Source organism: Beta vulgaris, chromosome 7 (genome assembly GCF_026745355.1).
Source record: "Beta vulgaris subsp. vulgaris cultivar EL10 chromosome 7, EL10.2, whole genome shotgun sequence".
Classification (NCBI taxonomy): domain Eukaryota; kingdom Viridiplantae; phylum Streptophyta; class Magnoliopsida; order Caryophyllales; family Amaranthaceae; genus Beta; species Beta vulgaris.
In genome coordinates, this window is record NC_079208.1 from 5,188,840 (window position 1) to 5,209,226 (window position 20,387).

General features: G+C 38.6%; 1 protein-coding gene across 3 annotated transcripts in view; it reads right to left on the reverse strand.

Moving 5' to 3' along the window:
* Positions 1 to 7,771: 7,771 nt before the first annotated feature.
* LOC104898462 (ABC transporter G family member 39) overlaps positions 7,772 to 20,387 on the reverse strand; it is a 38,054-nt gene continuing 25,438 nt past the window's right edge. For all 3 annotated transcript variants that reach the window (XM_010685548.4, XM_048648449.2, XM_048648448.2), the window contains 7 exons: positions 16,882 to 17,172; positions 16,719 to 16,802; positions 16,238 to 16,371; positions 15,884 to 16,111; positions 14,935 to 15,106; positions 14,181 to 14,435; positions 7,772 to 8,248 (listed from right to left, as the gene is read on the reverse strand). In XM_010685548.4, coding sequence (XP_010683850.2) covers positions 7,979 to 8,248; positions 14,181 to 14,435; positions 14,935 to 15,106; positions 15,884 to 16,111; positions 16,238 to 16,371; positions 16,719 to 16,802; positions 16,882 to 17,172 — 1,434 coding nt within the window. In that variant the 3' untranslated portion in view covers positions 7,772 to 7,978. The remainder of the gene's footprint in view (positions 8,249 to 14,180; positions 14,436 to 14,934; positions 15,107 to 15,883; positions 16,112 to 16,237; positions 16,372 to 16,718; positions 16,803 to 16,881; positions 17,173 to 20,387) is intronic.

Here is a 20,387-nt window from a genome sequence, read left to right on the forward strand (position 1 = left end):
ACAATAATTTAAGTGATGTAAGGTTTCACCTTGATGAGTGAGAATTTGGTCTCACTCACGTATATATTTTAGCAGCTTTTGCATAATAGGTTAGCTTTAATTTCTTGGTCCTTTATTTTCTCCTTAGTTTCTTTTTCTTATTTGCATACTTCTTTTTTTTTTGGTAAACAAGGCCATTCATTCATTAACTAATAATGTTAAACATATTACAATCCGAGAGAAGTTGTTCCGAACAATAACCAGGGGGAGTGGGGAAAAACCTAGTTACAATAACGCTATCTCCATCCATGATTCTACACGATTTTGCCATCCGATCAGCCACTAGGTTGAACTGCCTGCTACAATGTTTAATCTGAAGATCCGGTCTCTGGGTGAGCCACTACCTGCACATGTTAATCAGATTTGAATAAAGGTCAGAGTGACCTCCTGTGAGGAGGTTCGTTGCATCTTTACAGTCAGAGTAAATAATAGCCTTAGGGAGGCTATACATCACTGCAAGTCGAAGGGCTTCCGAGATTGCTATAAGCTCAGCTACAAGGGAATTGTTAGTATAAATCTTCTTCCCAAACCCCCCGATCCAATGCCCAGAAGCATTACGAATCACACCCCCAATCCCAGCACCCTGGAGAATATCTATAAAGGAAGCATCAACATGAAACGACATTAAAAACTCGTGAGAGTGGACAAATACTGGAGGGATAGAGTTCCCGGTAATCTCACCCATGGCAAGGGTAAGCTCCCTTACTCTTCCAAGAGCCCAAAGACAGATAACCCGAGGAGTGGAGGCTTTCTGGTTTTTAAAAACACACTGATTTCTATCCTTCCAAATCTCATGGCAAATATAAGGGAAGACACAAGACCAAGGTACATCCCTAAAGTGTCCCCTGGAGTGCAGGTTCTCCCTAATCCAAAGTCTGAAAAGTCATCATGCGGGCCTGGAGACAGCCCAACATACTCCCATACATCTCTACTTATGTGACAGTCTCGGACAACGTGGGCACTATGTTCCGTGTGGTCATGACACCTAGGGCAGGATGCATAAATGGTCATACCTCTACTCGCAAGCAGGTGTCTATGAGGAAGTCTATCATGCCAAATGAGCCAGATAAAGAATTTTATTTTGGGTTCACACTTACCCTTCCAAATCCACGAGATATCCTCCTGGTTTGGGGATTGAGGGAGTTGGGCCAAGTAGGCTCTTTGCAACACGAATCCTTTGTGGTCGACAAAGTTTGGAATTAGGAGGTCAGCCTGCGAGGCAGGAGTAGGAGCGACAGTACTAAAGATATGATTCTCAAGGTCCTTTGGAATAGAAAGAGTTAATGAAGATAGATCCCACCTCCCATGCTGGACCAGGCTATGGACCTTTCTAGCACTCTCATCAACACTCAGGGGCCCCTGAACCCATCCTCGAAGCGGACCTATGGCAAGCCAGTCATCGTGCCAGAATCTAATACTTTTCCCATCCCCAAGGTTCCAAGAGCTATTTTCCTGAAGTAGATCCCAACCCTGGCCTATGTTTTTTCCAAATGACTGACCCGTTCTGAAATTTGGTGACCCGATTATTGTGCATATACTTAGAACGGATACATTGTTGGGCTAGATTAGGTTGGTCTTGCGCTAACTTCCATCCAAGCTTAGCCATGTACGCTCTATTCATAAGTCTTTGACTTCTAATACCCAGGCCCCCCTACTCTTAGGCAAAAGAGTCGTTTGTTTATTGACAAGATGCAACTTTTTCTTTCCCCCTTCCTCCCCCTATAAGAAGTTGTTACAGATGGAATCAAGGTCCTTTAGGGTGCTTACAGGAAGAGCAAAAGCTTGCATGTAGTAGGCCGGAATAGTTGATAGGATGGATGATATGAGACATAACCTCCCTGCACGAGAGAGGAATTTTGTCTTCCAGGTAGCTAGACGGGCTCTAACCTTGTCTACAATGAACTGGACCTGACTACACGTGGGTCTTTTATGAGAAATTGGGAGCCCCATGTATACTCCTAGGTTTTGGTTTTCTTCTATATTGAGTGTTTCGGTAAAGAGCGCTTTGTGTTCCTGCGATGTGTTAGGAGAGAATATGAGTTTGCTTTTGGCCTCGTTTGTTTTTTCCCCGGAGTCCATACAGAACCTTTCGAGGACATTTCAAACCGCGAAAGCCGTATTCTCATCAACTCGGCCAAAAAGGAGGAGGTCATCTGCAAAGAGTAGATGAGATATAGGCACGCGATCCCTCCCAACCCCGAAGGGAGTCCACTCCTCCCTGTGACAAGCTTCATTAATCCTACCGGTCAGAGCTTCTAGACATATGTTAAATAGATAGGGGGACATGGGGTCTCCCTGCCTAAGACCCCTAGAGTGCTTGAACTCCCCTGACTTACGATCATTAATTAATACTCGAAACGAAGCCCCCGAGATGCAGCTCATAATTAGGTCGATGGCTGGGAGGTCAAGATGAAGGTTTTGGAGACACTATCTCACAAACGCCCACACGAGGCGATCATAAGCCTTTTCTAAGTCAATCTTAAGAGCAAACCACCCCCATTTTCCCCTCTTTTTCTGCATGGAGTGCAGAACTTCAGAGGCAACTACAAGGTTAATGTCCGCCCCCTCCCTTTGATGAAGCTATTTTGTTTATGAGAAATCCAATCAGGGATCAGAGGTTTGAGGCGGGTAACTAGAATATTTGTGACAAGCTTATAGAGCGCATTACAAAGACTTATATGTCTAAATTGCTTAACTGTTTCCAGGGAGTTTTGCTTAGGAATAAGGCAAATCAGGGATTGACACAGGTCCTCCGGGACTGATCTTTGACTAAACCACCTCTAAACATCCCTACACACATCCTCACCTATAACATCCCACGTTTTTTGGAAGAATATTGGATGAAAGTCGTCCGGCCCTGGAGCCTTGAGAGGCCTCATGCTGAACATGGCCCGTCTAATCCCCTGGGGAGAAGGTTCAAAACCTACATTATGACCTAGCATCAAATCAGGGCTTGGCCTCCAAGGGCAAAGGGTTTTTTTCATGGAGTACAGGTCCTTATAGAAGGCCAAGTTTAGGTCATGGATCCCACCTTGATCAGTAACCTCGTTCCCGACATTATCTCTCAGGCTATTGTATCTAGAAGCATTACGCTTGATGAGGACAGAACGATGAAAGAATCTCGTGTTTCGCTCCCCCTCCCCAATCCTTTCCATATGGCTTTTGGTTTTCCAAAGGGTTTCCTCCTGATCTAGGGTATCCATAAGCTCGTCTTGGAGGTTAGACTTAAGAATCTGGTGGAAGTGAGAATTAGGGTAGTCCTGGAGATATGCTTGAGTTCCTTTCAGCCTAGATAACAGACGACGCTTCCTACGGCAAACATTTCCAAACGTGGATTGGTTCCACTCAATAAGAGTCTCCCTAAAGTTGCTTAAGTTCTCCTGGATCGAGCTACAAGGGGAAAGCCATTTGGGAAGGGCGCTCTCTCTAACCGCGAGTCAAGGAGCCAGATAGGCTCAAACCGAAAAGGTTTTTCGCCTTGGACAAAGGGGTCATTTTGAAGTTTAAGAAGGACAGGACAATGATCAGATGTGATTCTTGGAAGATGCCGCCATAGACTCCCTGAGCACCTTCTCCAATGACATGAAAATCCAGGATATGCGATTTCCACATCAGGAGGACGCCACCTACAAACCCATTAGGTTCCAGCAAATGCCACGAATCGAAGCCTAGATCAGAGATAATTGCGTCCGTTTTCTCGCAGCCAACCCAGCTCTCCGCCAGCACAACAAGAGAAGGATAATGCTGCTGCATGAGACGCCTGAAATTCGACTTAAATGAAGGGCGAGCCAGCCCTCAAACATTCCAAAAAAGCACCGTCATTCCCTTAGATAATGGCCTTTTCTCTAGGAGCATCTTTAATTGCCCCTCGTTTCCTGCCACCCACGGGTCTACTTCGGCTCAGGTTTGTGGGCAAGTCCATGCCCTCCTGTGTGGCCAGAGAATCACTTCGGCTTCTCGCAGGCTTCTTAGCTCTTTTCCCTCGGCCCAAGTAGTTGTGATCCCCAACTGCTTCATTGGGAGATGAAGGCGTGCAAGGAGCGGTGCATTGGAGTTGCTCTTTGCTATCATGCGTACATCTCTCTGCTTGACTCTTAGCAGTCGTACCATCGGCAGGAGTGGAGTGGGGTCTATCCATGGACCCAAACTTGCTAACATGGCTCTTTCTTCACTCTCTACTTCTACCTCTTTCTCTAGGAACCATTTCACGAAAATCCCCATAAGTTGGGGAAGATGAGCGGCATCTCGGAACTGAGGGACATGAGCCGGGCAGAAAGCCGAGTTGGAATACATCATCAAGTGATCTGCTTGTTCAGGGTTTAAAGCGGGGTTGAGAATGAGCGCGTTTACCTCTTTGAACGTTAGTTCGGTATAGAAATCGTTCGGATCTTCTAAGCAATCTGGTAAGTAATATTCGACCTCCTCCAAATTGAGTTCGGCCTTGAGAGGGCGGACTGGCCGACCGAACAGGACTGTGCTGAGAGGGGAGACATACATTACCCGCGGCTCTGGAGGAGAGTTAGGAGGAGACAAAGGAGGTGGAGGGGAGAATGATTCAGACAGGTCTAGAACAACCGGGTCGTAAGGCCTCCACATCTTTCAGGGTGGGGGATAGAAAGGGTGTAGGATTTGGGGAAATTGGGACTTAGGTGATTTTCGAGCTTTCTGGTTTTTTCGTGGAAGAAGGAGCAAGGGGGGTGGTTTTAAATACTATAAGGGGGGTTTGAATATAGCTGTTTGAATTTGGGGAGCATACCTTCGAAATGATGGGAGTGACAGAAATTTGAGGCAACAGTTCCTGAGCTCCTGCCTTCCCTCAACGTGTCGAGCTTTTAGGGGAAGGGAACTGCACATCCTTCTGCAACATTTGCAGTGCCGCAAAAGTATTTCCATGTAGATTTTGGAGATCTTGGATTTTCTTGGGACTTTGCGTGTGGTCAGAAGTCAAATCCAAGCCACAATTTTCTCTCTCCTCAGATAGATTATCCCCTTTTTCTGGGAGTCCATCTGGTTTTTTGGAGGTCCCCACCACCATGAGTCATACGAAAGTCAACCGAATCAACTTTTTTGACCTTTTTCCTCCCTCCAACGTACCTCCATGTTTCATGTTGCTTCACTACCTTGGTTCTTCTCCGATCTCCACACCGGCTTGCCTTTCTTTCAACTCCGCCTGGACTGGCTTACAAACCTTCGTGCCATGACCAATTTTTTTACAAACCGTACACACCTATGGATATTCCGAGAAGACGAGTTCCTGACACGAGGCTCCCAACCAGACTCTTTCCGGCATACATTGATTAGACTTCATTAGCACGCAAACCGAAGCGAACCGTTTACGGTCACCCTCCAAGGAGTGGGCATCAATCTTAATCACACTTCCAATAGAATTCCCTATAGATTGGAGAATATCCTTGCAATAGAACTCTAGGGGAAGTTCATGGAGGTTAATCCAGATAGGGTAATGAGATATGGTGGTCTGGGATGGTTTGAACCCCGCCTGCCAAGCCTGGACCCATACAAGAGAACCCAGGATAAACCATGGGCCCTCCGACAGAATTCTAGTTTTTTCTCCGGGAGATCCACATCTCAGGCTGTAAAACCCTTTACCCATAGAGACAAGGGTGAGGTTGTCCTTCTATTTCCAAACCTTTTTAAGCTCCTTCTTGAGGAAGTCCTGGGAAAATAAACGGCCAACCACCTTACATATAATTGCATCATTCCATGGCTTAACAAGGTCTAAGTACTTCTCCTCATAGATGGGCACAAAAACATCATCCCCCTTACACAAAGGGGGTTGCGATTGTGCGAAAGGAACTTTCGATACTTGCAGAGGGAAAGCTTCAACAATTTTCAACCCCCCAAGGCCCTTGGAAACCTGAGTAACTTCTTTAAATGAACGTTGCGCCGGCCACAGAGGGGGGGGGGGGGGTCCGAAAATGGGCGTACACCAACGGCGACGATGTCGGAGGCATTTGCTGGAACCACGGGGGCTTGCTTCGGGAGACTCTGGCTAGCACTCTCTCTTTGGGCCGTGACTCGTGAGGATGGAGGGGTTGGGTGAGGGCAGAGGGTGAAAGGGGGGGGGGTTGGAGGAGAGAGAACCTCTTCTTTCTCTCTCATCATTTTCCTCTTAAGTAGTTTGCATAATAGAATGTAGGATCATTCAAGCCCTTTCCCCCTCCTCCTTATGAATAATGTTCATTTAGTGTTGCTTCTAGAGAAAAATGAGGAAAAACAAGGGAGGAGCGGAAGCTCCTAGGAGCTGCAGGCCAAACAAGTTTAGCCAGGAAGTTTGGAGCGAGGAGTGCGCGACCAAGGAGGGGGGGTCCTAGCATATACCCACTAGCCACAAGGATCGGGCGTAGCTGGTGATCCTTTTGATGCTGCAGAAAAATTCGGAAGAGAGTGAATTTTAAGTGACCCAAGAGCTTCCAATGATCAAGCGCACATGGGCCTGATCTTGTTAGTAGCTCGAATACCCAATTATCAATAGCAAAACACCTATTATCCAACATTTTTATACCTTATTGTTGCATTTAACATGAGAAACTTGCAAGCGACTCGAAATCTACTCGGTCAAAGCTTGGACAAAACTCGGTCAAAACTCGACTCGAGTGAGCTCGACTCAACTCAAACTCGACTCAAAATGCTCACGAGCCGAGTCGAGCTAGCTCAAACTCGAACTTGACTCGCATCATTGCCACCTCTAATCAAATCTTCCTCTAAAAGATCTGGAAATAAATAACAATCCTAAATACTAATCAAAATCTTGTTAAGAAATTCCAAGAGAAAAAACAGCAAAACCTTTAAACATGTATAACTTTATCATACGATGTCAGATTAAATGATTCTTGAGCCTAACCTCAAGAAAATTTCAATACAAACATCTTTTGTGAAATAAGAATTTTGCAGAAAACCCCGAATATGGCTAAAAATATGTTTCATTGAAACCAGTTCAAAATGACATGAAAATGGACAAATAACTAAGTTTAGAGTTTTAGATTCTTAACATATACTTGCAAAACTTCTTTCTTTAAGAACATAAACTTGATCATGAACTCAAAATCAACACAACAACTCTTTTCATTTATAATACACAAATATTTTCTCGCATAAAATCCAATACATCTTTACAACAAATATTTTCCGCACAAGAAAAACATTTCTTTCCCAATTTTTATTCAATCATTAACTCATGCAAACAAACAATCATTCTATTTCATCTTTCTGTACGTAATTATATCCATCCTTTAATCACAAAATAATACACTTATAAGTTCAAAATAACAATTTAATCACTCTTACTAAAGTTTATTTAAGCTCACTAAAAACATATTTACAAACCTTAAAAATCGTAATTGCTTATTAAAAATTATTCCTTTTAACCATTCAGTCAACCAAACTCAATATCCAGCAATATTAAAATGTAGTATAGTAGTATCATAGTTTTCATAACATGTTTTAGTTCAACCTTTAATAGGTTCAAATACGAGTAACCAATATTTCAAAGATAACGTGTGTTGTTGGTATTGTAGTGGTAAAAATAACTCGATAAAGATTCGTCATAAACATACATGAGTATGAATAATAATGAATCAATCTCATATTCCTAAGGCTATACATTTTTATGATAATCCAGCAGGTGGGCGTTAATTAACCATTACCCATTGGCTGGATGAAAAAAAATCAGAGCAACTCCAAGAATTTAGCCCGCTTTTGATACCATGTTGGATAATATAAACTTCATGCTCTATTGTATTCCATTGTTCAAATTTATAGAGTTACAATGATAGTTCTAATCATATTAGGAAATTAAGAAGATCTGTGTGAAGATATCTAACAAATAAAATATGTTTATTATTTTTCTATCCTAAACCTAGGAAGAGAATGTACATATCTTTTATCAGTTACAACTCCATATGCTAACATCAAGTATGAATCATCTCTTTTGAAAGTTGAAGAACTTGATACTGTAGGCGAAAACCATGAAGAAAAGGAGGACCCAAGCAAGATGTGCCACCACAACAACAGGCAAGAAATCATATTCATAGCCTAAAAGCTCTTTGAGAAAAATATTCACTGGCACACTACTGATTCCAGGTATCTCAATAAGAGAGCTCTTATCACCTACTTGCGAAGTGACCAGTCCATACATTGTCCAAGCAACAGGGGAAGTCCAATAGGACCACCTCCACCAAATTGGAATTTGCTGCAAATGAGCAATGAGGAATGAGACAAAAATAAGCCTTTGATGTAATCATACATCCAAGTGTATAATTTAAATTAAATTAAACAATTGTATAAAAACAAGAATCAATTGTCTATGCATGCAAACTATTTAGGTATACACTTAAGAAATATCAAACAGGAAAGAGTGAATAAGAAAACAAGGAGGCATCTAATAATTTATATATTTGTCGAAAATTGGACTGAAAATATGGTTATCAATACAAGATGATACATAATGTTGGAGCTTTAGAGTATAATCTTGATTTGTCTAACACATAAAACATGCCAATGTTTAAAACAATTTCAACAAGTGCCATTATGTATATATACTATTTAGCATATACTATTTTGTCATCTTGTGAAGATCTCTTGGATCATGTGCATTTACTCTATAATCATGTGACCACCATGAGAATATTCCTCTAGGTCACTGCTGCTAGGGTTACTCTACTAAGTAATATATATGCTTAAGTTATAAGCAATGAAATGGTTGAAGAAAAATGAATGAAAACTAGCCGTTACATGAAACTTTGAGCAAGCTACTGTTCCATTCAATTACTACTGTAAGTTCTATTGACTATCAATCTAAGAATAATATCAAATAATAATAGAATATCAAATAATAAAGCAGGAAAGAACACACCAGAACTTTTACGTGGAAACCAAGAACTGGGAGAAAAACCACGAATCTGCAATAGGAATCGATGAATATTCAAGAAAGATTACAAAAGCACTCAAGAACTCTCTCTACAGCTTTTTCTCTCTCAAATATGTGTTTAGAGATGAAGAATAATCATAATCATAATTAGGGCACCTATTTATACCCTCATTAAACAAAAGAAAACCCGGAAAATCGAAACCCCGCAGGTCGACATCCCCGGGCAGGGTCCTAGCCCGCGGGGGGACAGAAACACTGAAGAAACTCGTCAGTTTCGTCTGTTCTTCGTAAAACCGTCATAACTTTCTCGTTTCTCACTGGAATTGGACATATGACCTATCATTGGAAAGCTCTCGGAACAAGCTATCACCTCCACTTTGAATCACCTCAAAATCATTTATAGATTGAAAGATATGTCCATTCAAAGTTAGCCTTATGTCCCAAATGACGTTTTCCTTCTACGCAACCTCATCTCCACACCCATACATCTCCATGAGCTTCATATACTATCATATACCCAACAATCTCCCACTTGGAGATAGGTGTAAGTGAAGAAAACTTCATAGCTTCATCATCCTCTCATTCATCATCCTACACACAACTTCCACTGCAAAAGCAATCTCGAGTCGTGTCCAAACCATGACATACCTAAGCATCCCATGACAACACATCTCCTCTACACCAAGGAAATAACATTGAAGTTTGCACCAACTCCAATACAAAAGAATATCAAAGTCTACACCGACTTTGATTCTTAATACTAAACTCCAAATCATTGCACCATCACTCCATGAACCTACACTCCTACCCCGGAGGTCGGATCACCTTAGAGACAAGCACAACCAAATGAAGATCCCTTCCTCTAACAACTAAGAAGATAATCACTTCCTCTCCAACCAAAGAAGCACATTGAAGTCTCATCAAACTTCAATAAAACCAATTACCACCTAAGCCAAAGAAGCTTCTCATTGTTCTAAAAGCAAACTCACATTGCTCCCACTCGAACAATACACCCTTTGTTCCACTTAGGATTTCCGGCACATCATGCTTGTGTGCCGTCCTTCACCTTGTGCGCTTACCGGTCAATTTGCCACCGGGATACCGCTTCACCACGGTTCTCATCCCTTGCCCACTATCGATAGTTTTCCGACCAAACGACACCTTACATGAAGTTCTCATCCCAATCCCGGCCCTTCACTGTGCTCCCCATGGTGTAAAGTGTTCCATCCTTGTCCCACGAGCTATGATCATTGCTCCCTTGACAATTTCCAAGAACCACCATCAAACACAACCTTGTAACCCGATGTAGCAAGTTGGGCTACGATATCAAGCTTTTCTTCAACCTTGGGATAAACTTGACATTCTTCAACTCCAACGAGCCACCATGAGTGAGTTTCACACTCACATCACCTTTCCCCTTGACTTCCACTGCCTTGCCATCCGCAAGGTAGACCTTTTCAAGTTTTCCGGTTTGAAATTCCGAAACAACTCCTTGCATGGTGAGGAATGATGAGAAGAACCCGAATCCAAGACCCATGATCCCGAGCACCCAACCAACTCTTCCTGATCATCCATGCTTACCATCAAAGCATCGGAATCGTACTCAGAAATCAAGTTAGTTGATGCTTCTTCTTCATCATCACTTTCTTGAACCTTTTCTTCCCTTTCCCATTCTCTTTCCTAGGACAATCTCTCTTCAAATGTCCTTCATTACTACACCCCAACAAGTAACACTAGCCCTGCCTTTTGACTTACTCCGGTCCCCCTTTGACTCTGATTTTCCCTGAAAGTTCCTCCCTTTTCCCCTCCCTCTACCTTCTCACTGTATGCTCCAGATGATTCTCCACTCTCCTTCCTTCGAATGCTCTCACTCAAAATCAGATCACGGACAACATCATAAACCAATTTCTCTTTACCAGAGGAATTACTAACAGCAGTTACAACGTTTCCCAGCAGTAGGTAAGAGGACAACAAAATTAGGGCTTTCACTATCCTCAAAGACAATATTAACCGAAGATAACTGACTTATTAATGAATTAAATTCATTAATATGTTCAGCAGCAGAACTACCATTATTCATCTCTAAATCAAACAAAGCGCATCAGATATACCTTATTCATTGCGAGGGCTTCTTATACATATCTGACAGGCTTTGATCAATCCGCCGTTGTTTTGATATCCTTGACATTGAACGCCACAGTCCGAGCCAATGTCAAACGCACCACCGCTAGTGCTGTCTGTCCAGTACTTTCCACTTAGCCTCCTCATCTCAGCAGGCTTTTCAGACAAAGGTTATAAGATTTTTCTGATATAAGATGCTTCATTTGCATCTTCCAATATCCAAAATCTGTCCCATCAAACTTCTCAATTCTAATCTTTGAATCCTCCATTGTTAATTATTCTAGATCTAGACAATAATCAAACCTAGCTCTTGATACCACTTGGAAGTTCTATTGACTATCAATCTAAGAATAATATCAAACAATAATAGAATATCAAATAATAAAGCAGGAAAGAACACACCAGAACTTTTACGTGGAAATCCAAGAACTGGGAGAAAAACCACGAATCTGCACTAGGAATCGATGAATATTCAAGAAAGATTACAAAAGCACTCAAGAACTCCCTCTACAGCTTTTTCTCTCTCAAATATGTGTTTAGAGATGAAGAATAATCATAATCATAATTAGGGCACCCACTTATACCCTCATTAAACAAAAGAAAACACTGAAGAAACTCGTCAGTTTCGTCAGTTCTTCGTAAAATCGTCATAAGTTTCTCATTTCTCACCGGAATTGGACATATGACCTATCATTGGAAAGCTCTCGGAACAAGCTATCACCTCCACTTTGAATCACCTCAAAATCATTTATAGATTGAAAGATATGTCCATTCAAAGTTAGTCTTATGTCCCAAATGACGTTTTCCTTCTACGCAACCTCATCTCCACACCCATACACCTCCATAAGCTTCATATACTACCATATACCCAACAGCTACAACATCTTGACAGCTTTGTCAACATACTATAAGAGCTTAAGGTTCGTAACTCTTGATTTTTTTCAAAGTTTTAATATTTACTGTTGTAGCTTTTGTAGAATTCTGGTGTCTAGTGTGTATGTGTGTTGTCTAAAAAATGAGTGAACAAACATGGTAGCTATAGAAGTGTAGGGAACTCTATAGTCTCTACAAAGTAATTAAAAATTGAGTCTTTCTTAGATTTATTGCGTTTATCTGAAAGATTACAAGAAAAAATGACAAATACAAAAATAGAACCAGGGAGTTATTTGTATTTACACCTATCAGAGGGAACTCACACTATAAGTGTAGAGAAGTTGGAAGGATCCTCAAATTACATATCTTGGAAAAGATCATTTGAAATCAGCCTAATATCTAAGAGGAAGCTAGGGTTTGTCACAGGGGGAGAAAAGAAAGACAACACTGATAGTGTGAAGAGTGAAGCATGGGACACTTGTAATAATATGGTGATCTCATGGATTATAGCCTCTGTGTCGGAATCTATAAAAAAGTGTGTTATGTTTATTACCAATGCCACTGAAATCTGGAAGCAACATGAGAGGAGGTTTTCATTTTTCAAATGGAGCAAGAAAATACAAGCTGCACAAAGTTGTATATGAATCAAAGCAACAAGAAAGAGGTGTTGCAGACTTCTACACTGAAATGAAGAGTATGTGGGAAGAATTGGATGTTTTCAGGGATTTCCCAGCTATAACTAAGTTAGACACTGAAATCACAACTTATATTGGAGCAGTTCAGAGAGAAGAGGAAGAACAACATTTGTTCCAGTTCCTAAATGGTATAATGGATGATATGTTTGGGACTTAAAGAAGTCATATACTCATGATGAGCCCATTACCTAGTGTGGAGACTGTATGTGGAATGGTGCAGCAAGAAGAGTCACAGAGGGATGCTTTGAAACAAGAAAATAATGTGTTTGCAATGTATAGCAAGAAAAGTGAGCTTACATGCTCTAACTGTAGGAAAGTGGTGGGGCACCAAGCTGAAAAATGTTGGGCATGTAAAGCTTGTGGAAAGTCAGGGCACACATCAGATAAATGCTGGATAGTTGTTAGATTTCCCAACATAAATGCAAAGAATCAGAGAGATTTTGGATTTGCCAACATGAATGCAAAGAATCAGAGACATTTTAAAGGAAAGAGCAGAGAGATGATGTATAAAGGTAGTCAAGGAAAGGATCAAAAGCAACCTTATCCAAGGTGGATCAAAGGAAAACAAGATTAAAGAGTGCAAATGTCAGCCAATGCTTGCAGTCAGAATGAAGGAAGTAGTAGTGGAGGTGGCATTATTACTACTATTCAATTAGAACAACTACTGAAACTCTTAACTCTGCCATCAAAGAGCAGAGATGATAACTCTGTAGATGAAATGGAAACAAATTATGCTGAGATGATCAACTGTAACCTTGCACAATCTGTGTGCAAAGGATGGATCATAGACTCTGGTGCTACACACCAAATGATAGGTAGCCTTGAACAAGTGAAATGTTGTGAAGGCTCTCCATGAGCCCCAGATCAGTTTGCCAAATGGTCAAACATCTGTAGTCTCTCATTGTGGAGAAGTGAAGTTGGCAGGCAAATTGAAGCTGGATAAAGTGATGTATATACCAATATTCAAACATAGTCTCTTATCTGTGCAAAAATTCACTCAACAACTAGGGTGTAAAGTCTTGTTTCATCCTGAGTTTTGCATTATTCAAGTGGAACAACCTCACAAATGATAGCAATTGGAAGAGCTGTAAAAGGCATATACTACTTGATCAATGAACCTATGAAAGATGTCATTGAACAAGTGTATGAAAATGTGATGAGCATGACTGATACTGATAAGAAGAGGGCCTGATTTTACTCTTCTATCTCCAGCAGTTGGAGGTTTAACATAGTGTTGATAGCTTGAACAATTTTGAGAGGGGAAAGGTCCAACCTAGTTGGTTTGTTTCCTCTTAATTTTGTTGTTTGGTTGTAATGATTTTTTGGTGTTAATATATCTTTCAATTACTTAGCAAAAAAAAAAAAGAAGGAAAAAACCAAGTTTACCAAAGCGGAAGTAAGAAAAACTTTATCAGATGATGGAATATAACGAAAACAAAGTAAAAGGATATTTAACTCATAAAACATTATTACTTCTAATCAACGAAAAGCAGTTAGACCCAAATGTATATAGCCATTTGTCTGTTAGGTTTACTGGATTCATCTTTAAATTTAGAATGACATACCGGTCTTGGGAGGAAAAATCCAGCAAAAAGATTCCAGAAGGTAGCAAACAATGTCATGAAAACCGATGCAATTTCGTGGCGCGGTGTTAGTGAAACAAGCATCATTCCTAACGCTGTGTGATATGTGAAGCACATGAATATGAAGTAGTAGAAGTATAAGAATTTCCCAATGGTCCACTCATATCCGATCATGGAATATAGAAGAAGAACATAAAGCAAATTTACAATTGCAAGATAGATAGTCTCAATAACCAGCTGCAGAAAATTCAAAGAGAATAAATAAGTTAAAATTTTAACATGTTCTTTCTAGTCAAACATAATAAAGTCATATTCCCTCTGTTTCTTTTTAATTTACTCGCTCCATTTTGAGAAAGGAACCAAGATAGATCGAAATCCAAAAGTGAGAGAAAGAAACTGAAAAGTGAGAAAGAGAAAATAAAAAGATGGAGAAAAAAATTATAAGGTGGGTTATCAGGTCTAGCACAACACTCATAAATAAGTTCCAATAAGGATCCCCTCAAAAAAAAAATTCCAATAAGGATCAATCAGGTTTAATAAGTTCAATTCAGATAAGTTCAGGTGAAGAGAACACTCTAAGTGGACTACATGAATGGAAAAAGAGAAAAAAAATAGATGGGATGTGTTACAAAAAATAGAAAAAACAAGAGCGTTAGATTAAAAAGAAACGGATCGAAAAGGAAAGTGTGTAGATTAAAAAAAACGGACGGAGTGCAATGTGTAATTAGATAATTACCTGAGCCAATGCAAATGGTAGAGTTGAATACATTATTGCAGCCCTTTCACGATAAAAGACAGTTCTCTCTGTAGCAACAACTATTTGGACATTCAAAGCATTGCTTGCACCCAGAAACATGATAGGAGCATATATTACCCCTAATAGATTCATCATGTCTTGAAGTGTTGTTCTGGGAACAAAAATATAATTATGAAACAAAAAGAGTATTTAATATAAAAATTTACTACAATTTGAACGATATTATTCTCAAATTAGAGAATAAAAATCAACTATCGACACAATCATATAGTTGTTCAAGATACAATCTATCGTTGTAACATCACATATTACAGTTTAACTAAATTTCAATTTTTTTTTTAACCTCAAGGTTGAAAAGGTCCAACCTTGTTGGTTCGTTTCTATTTTGGTTGGTTGTTTGATTGTAATGGTTTTGCATCAATATATTAATTACTTCGCAGAAACAAAAAATTCAATTTTTTTAGTAGCTAAGATGAAGGATCCTAAGAAAATAACTACAATTGATAAGCGATAATTCGACAAATATACTCCACGCATGAAGTTACACAATTCAATTATACCAAGTTATAGGTGTTGCAATGACCGCATGATATCAATACCTCATGACCATTATGAATTAAGCATAACCATTCTCAAGTAGGGTTATGCTTAATTCATAATGGTCATGAGGTTCCAATGAAATGAAGCATGGAAGGGAGTCACTATGAAGAAGTTCTAAGAGTTACGAAGGAAGCTTTGAGCTCATATTGGTCTTGGGTTGAGAACGGGAATTGAACTCTATTCAAGGAAAACATAGAAGATTCACATCATTCATCCTATATATTGTTTTATAGAATTAATTACAAATAAGACTTTCATAGGGTCATAATTTCACACATCATCATAAGTATTGTTTTTAGATAAGAGAGAACATATAAGAACTACTTACAATTTACCTCCCTTGTTCCAAAATATAAGACCAACTAAAGCACCCATTAATATCGCCATAAAAAAGCGAACGCCTGTATATGTTGGATTTTGCCAATAAGATCTGTATTGTTTCCATAAACAAGCTTTAAATTGAACAAGGAATGGCTGGGAGTATTTGGTTTTAAAGTAGAGATCCTTTGAATCCGGTGCCGGAGTACTAAGCTCTCTTATGATATCTTGGTTCCTTCTGAAAAAATGTATCAAGAAAACAATTTTTAGTAAAGAAGTAATATCTATAGATCTATGTTAACGAATATTAAACTAAAATGTCTATCTTTGATGTATTTAATACTTAGGATAGAACGATTCATACTGGTAAAGTTCAGATTTTTCATAAATTTTTGCATAATCCAATTCCATTTGAGATTCTGCTTGAGGGCTAGTAACTTCAAGCATCCATGTGGCAGGATTATAACCTTCTCTAATTTTCGGAACTCCATGGATAGCCTGTGTCAAGTATAACATGTGAGTATAATCCTTTATCAATAACGGATACTCATATATAGGGGTTTGATAGAGTAAGATTTCACTTGAATTTACTTCCTCCTTTTCTTTAGTTGTAACATTTCGAATAGGGCTTATGACACTTGTCAATGCAACAAAAACGACTAATATACGAAAAATTGTCTCATACATTAGTCAAAACTTTCTTGTTAAAGTTATCATATAAATAGGGCAAAAGTCAAAAGTTGCACTAATATAAACTGAGGTAGTTAACTATATATGTTTTGATGAATTGAAAGACGACGTATAATCCAAGTATCCAATTCTTATATTGAAATTCAATCACGTACTTCAAAGTATTCAATGAGCTTATAAGATCGATCACCAAGAGGGCCTGCGTAGATAATTTGTCCTCCTCTCTTCATCAACATGAGCTGTAATGTAAGTTTAGAAATTAAAGTAAGGAATTATAATAATCTTTGAAAATAGAGAACCAAATCGATTAAGATTTACCTCGTCAAAAGCCTCAAAGATATCCATACTAGGTTGATGAATCGTACAAACAACAGTTCTTCCGGTATTAACAATATTTTTCATAGTGCGCATGACAATAGCTGCAGCTCTAGCATCAAGCCCGGATGTTGGTTCATCCATGAAAATAATGGAAGGATTAGCAACTAACTCTACTGCTATGGTCAATCTCTTCCTTTGCTCAATTGAGAGACCGTTTGTCCCCGGTAGACCAACGATGGCATCGCTTATTGGTTCGAGTTCAATTAATCTCATTACTTCTTCAATAAATATCTGTTCATTTTTACATAATTAAATCGTGAGGGTTTGAAAAAATGAAAACAAATGATTAATCTTATGAATAATAATGGTCTCTTCTATTCTTAAGAAAATTACATCCGATCCGCATTGACCTGTGTCGCATACTCACTAAATAAAAGCCGGAATAGTTTTTATACTCACGTCTACTAGGCTGCCCTCATATCTGAAGCTAAATCTTCCACTTAGGGTCCGTTTTATTGGAACTATTTTGTCTCATCTTATCTTATTTAATCTGAACGTATCTCGTTTTATCTTACATGATATTATCTTATTATATCTTTTTTTTCTGAGATGAATGAAGAAAAATTGAACCATTATTTTCTATTTGCCCTGTTTGGCAAATAGAGTTTAAAGTTTAGCTGTTAGAGTTTAGAATTTGTTGTTAGAGTTCTAACTTTTTGTACAACAGATTTGATTGCTGATTTGCCAACTTTCTTTTGTCGATGTGTTTGTTAATAATTAACTGATTGCTAAAAGTTTATTGACACATTTGTTTGTGTGAAATGATATCTGTAGAAATTTTAATACATATGTATAGTATTATTATGAAAAGCAAAATAGTCATTGAATATATTATTACCTAATCCTCTACAGAAAAAGTTCCTATTAGAGCTTTTTCATTTTGAGATTTTTTATTCCAAAACTCTATCTAAAATTCTATTTTATCAAACATCCATTTAAGAGTTTTTGACTAGTCAAAACTCTAAAAGTGGTCCAAAACTCTCTTTTAGCTCTAAAACTCTAATTGGCAAACATTCAAATTATCTTATCATATTTATCTTATCTATCTTATCTTATTTTTTTTTTTCAGAAATAAGTTAAAATAAGTTGAACAAAACAAAGCCTTAGAACATGTTGATGAGATTAGAACATGTTACCTTTATGTCAAGCTAGGTCTTATATCATGTCAAAGAACCAACTTTAACCAAAAGTTTAAATTGATGGTTAAATTAAGTTGAATAGAACCGACTCTAAATTTTATCATATTTGTTAATCGCGTTCATAAAGGCATGCAACTAACCGTTTGTCTTTTCCGATCGATGTTCATAAGGATCGCGTTAATTAACTTTTTGGTTTGTTTTTATAAAGAATGCTTTATAAGATTTTTTCTTCGCAAAATTGACCTTTTAAAGGCTTTTTTTTGACAAATTTTCCTTGATTAAATAGAATAAAATCCGGAATAGTTTTATTATACTCTATCACGTCCACTAGGGTTAAAGCGTGGATGCAGCATAGGCGGCCTTCATACCTAACTCTAAATATTCCACTTAAAAAGGGGTGGATGAGATTAAAACCCGTGACCTATGTTGTTGTTCCTTAATTAGTTTTGGATGATGACTACATTGCAAACTTCCTGACATATTGGATTGTTTTTGATAAATAGTGTTTTAGTTCTGGAGTAGGAACTTTGTTATCTAAGCGAGTTCTAGAGTTGGAATCATAGATGACGTGGCACTCATAATCAAGACTAAGCAATATAAACACAACAACAAGACTTAAACTTTCAAATGATGATTTATGATTCAAGTTCATATTCACAGCTCCTAAGGAACTATTTGTTGTTCCTTTCCAGATGCATTTGGTTTAATTTCACAGTTCCTCAGGAACTACCTGCTGCATTCGTGTTTTATAGTTCCTTCAAGGAACTGTCTATTGTTCATGAGATGCGACGTATGGATCTTCAGAGTTGAAGATTTAAAGGGATGACATGAAGTCTAAGTTCAAGAGTATGTACTTAGGATTTATGTAAGTAATTTACGTTGCTTTATACTAAGGAACTACATGGAATTTAATTAATGCAACATTGGTTTTAAAAAGTATTTAACAGAGAGTTTTTAGGAAATATTGTTAATAATTTAAAATAGTTTTTATTTTTGATAAAGATCCTTTCTTTGTTACTGGATAAATAAAAAATGGATTTCCTAAATAAATTCCTTATTTCTCTCAACTGTTTGAAACCACGTACTGTTAGTGGATAGTCCATTACTTTGCTTGTTCCTCAAGAAGTGTGAACATGGGAAAATGATTCCACGTGGGTTACTGCTTCATACTTAGTGGAGGAACAAGTGAAACTGGCATGAGAAGACTTCACTATAAAAAGAGAAGTCTGCCTCATTGCAATCTACCAACCGAAAACATATTTGTCTACGTTTATATCTTAAGAGTTTTCAAAAAGTCAGTTGCATTCAATAAAAGTTCCAAAGTTCCTTAAGTATTTGAGTTTACACACAATTTGAGTTGTATTTTGGGGGGAACAAGGGTTGAGTGACTCTTGTAACGACTTAGAGTTAAGTCAGTGAAAGTAAAAATCTGAACAAGTTTTTAGTAAAAGGAGAAAGCCAATGTAACAGTAACTCCTCTTGCAAGTTCTGTTCAAGCAACAATGGTGACTGAAAGCGAGAATACTATGGGTGATGTTGGAGGCAATAAAAGCTCAGCAGACCAATGGAAAATCTTTACTTAGAGTCGAATATCCAGCAAAGGTATGGGTCTAAAATTCCTAGCTCCTGCCATAGTAGATGGGTGTCCTATTGCTAAACTTGAGCAACAAGAGATCGAAAAAATGAATGAAGTGTGGAATAAATCTCTGATTGTATACATAGTAGGTCAAAACCCTACTTTAACTGCTGTAAAATCCTACCTGAAAGCTCAATGGCAACTAGCTGATGATGTGACTATATTTAAACATGATGAGGGCTATTTTGTTGTGAAATTGCAATCTAGGGAGAGTAGAGATACAATACTATACTCAGGGCCGCATATGTTCTATGGGAAACCAATGATAGTTAAACCATGGTCATCTACTTTTAATTTTCAATCTGAAGTTTTAAAAGTGATACCTATTTGGGTAAAGCTAGACAACCTTCCTCTGAATTGTTAGGGTGAAAATTCTTTAAGTAGAATTGGAAGTTTGCTAGGGGTTCCATTGTATGCTAATGAGTGTACAACTGGATTCCTCCCTAGAGTTCTCATAGAAATGGATGTGACTAAACCTATACCAAAGGAAGTTAAAATAGCTGATCCTAATGGTAATGTGTTTAGCCAAAAGGTAAGTTATGACTGGATTCCTCCCTATTGTAAGAAATGCCAGAAAGTTGGTCATAATTGTGAAAAGCAGGGTGTGGTGAAGAAACAAATGGTGCAAAAATGGGTGCCAAAGCAAAGAGAGGGACAAGAGATACTCACTT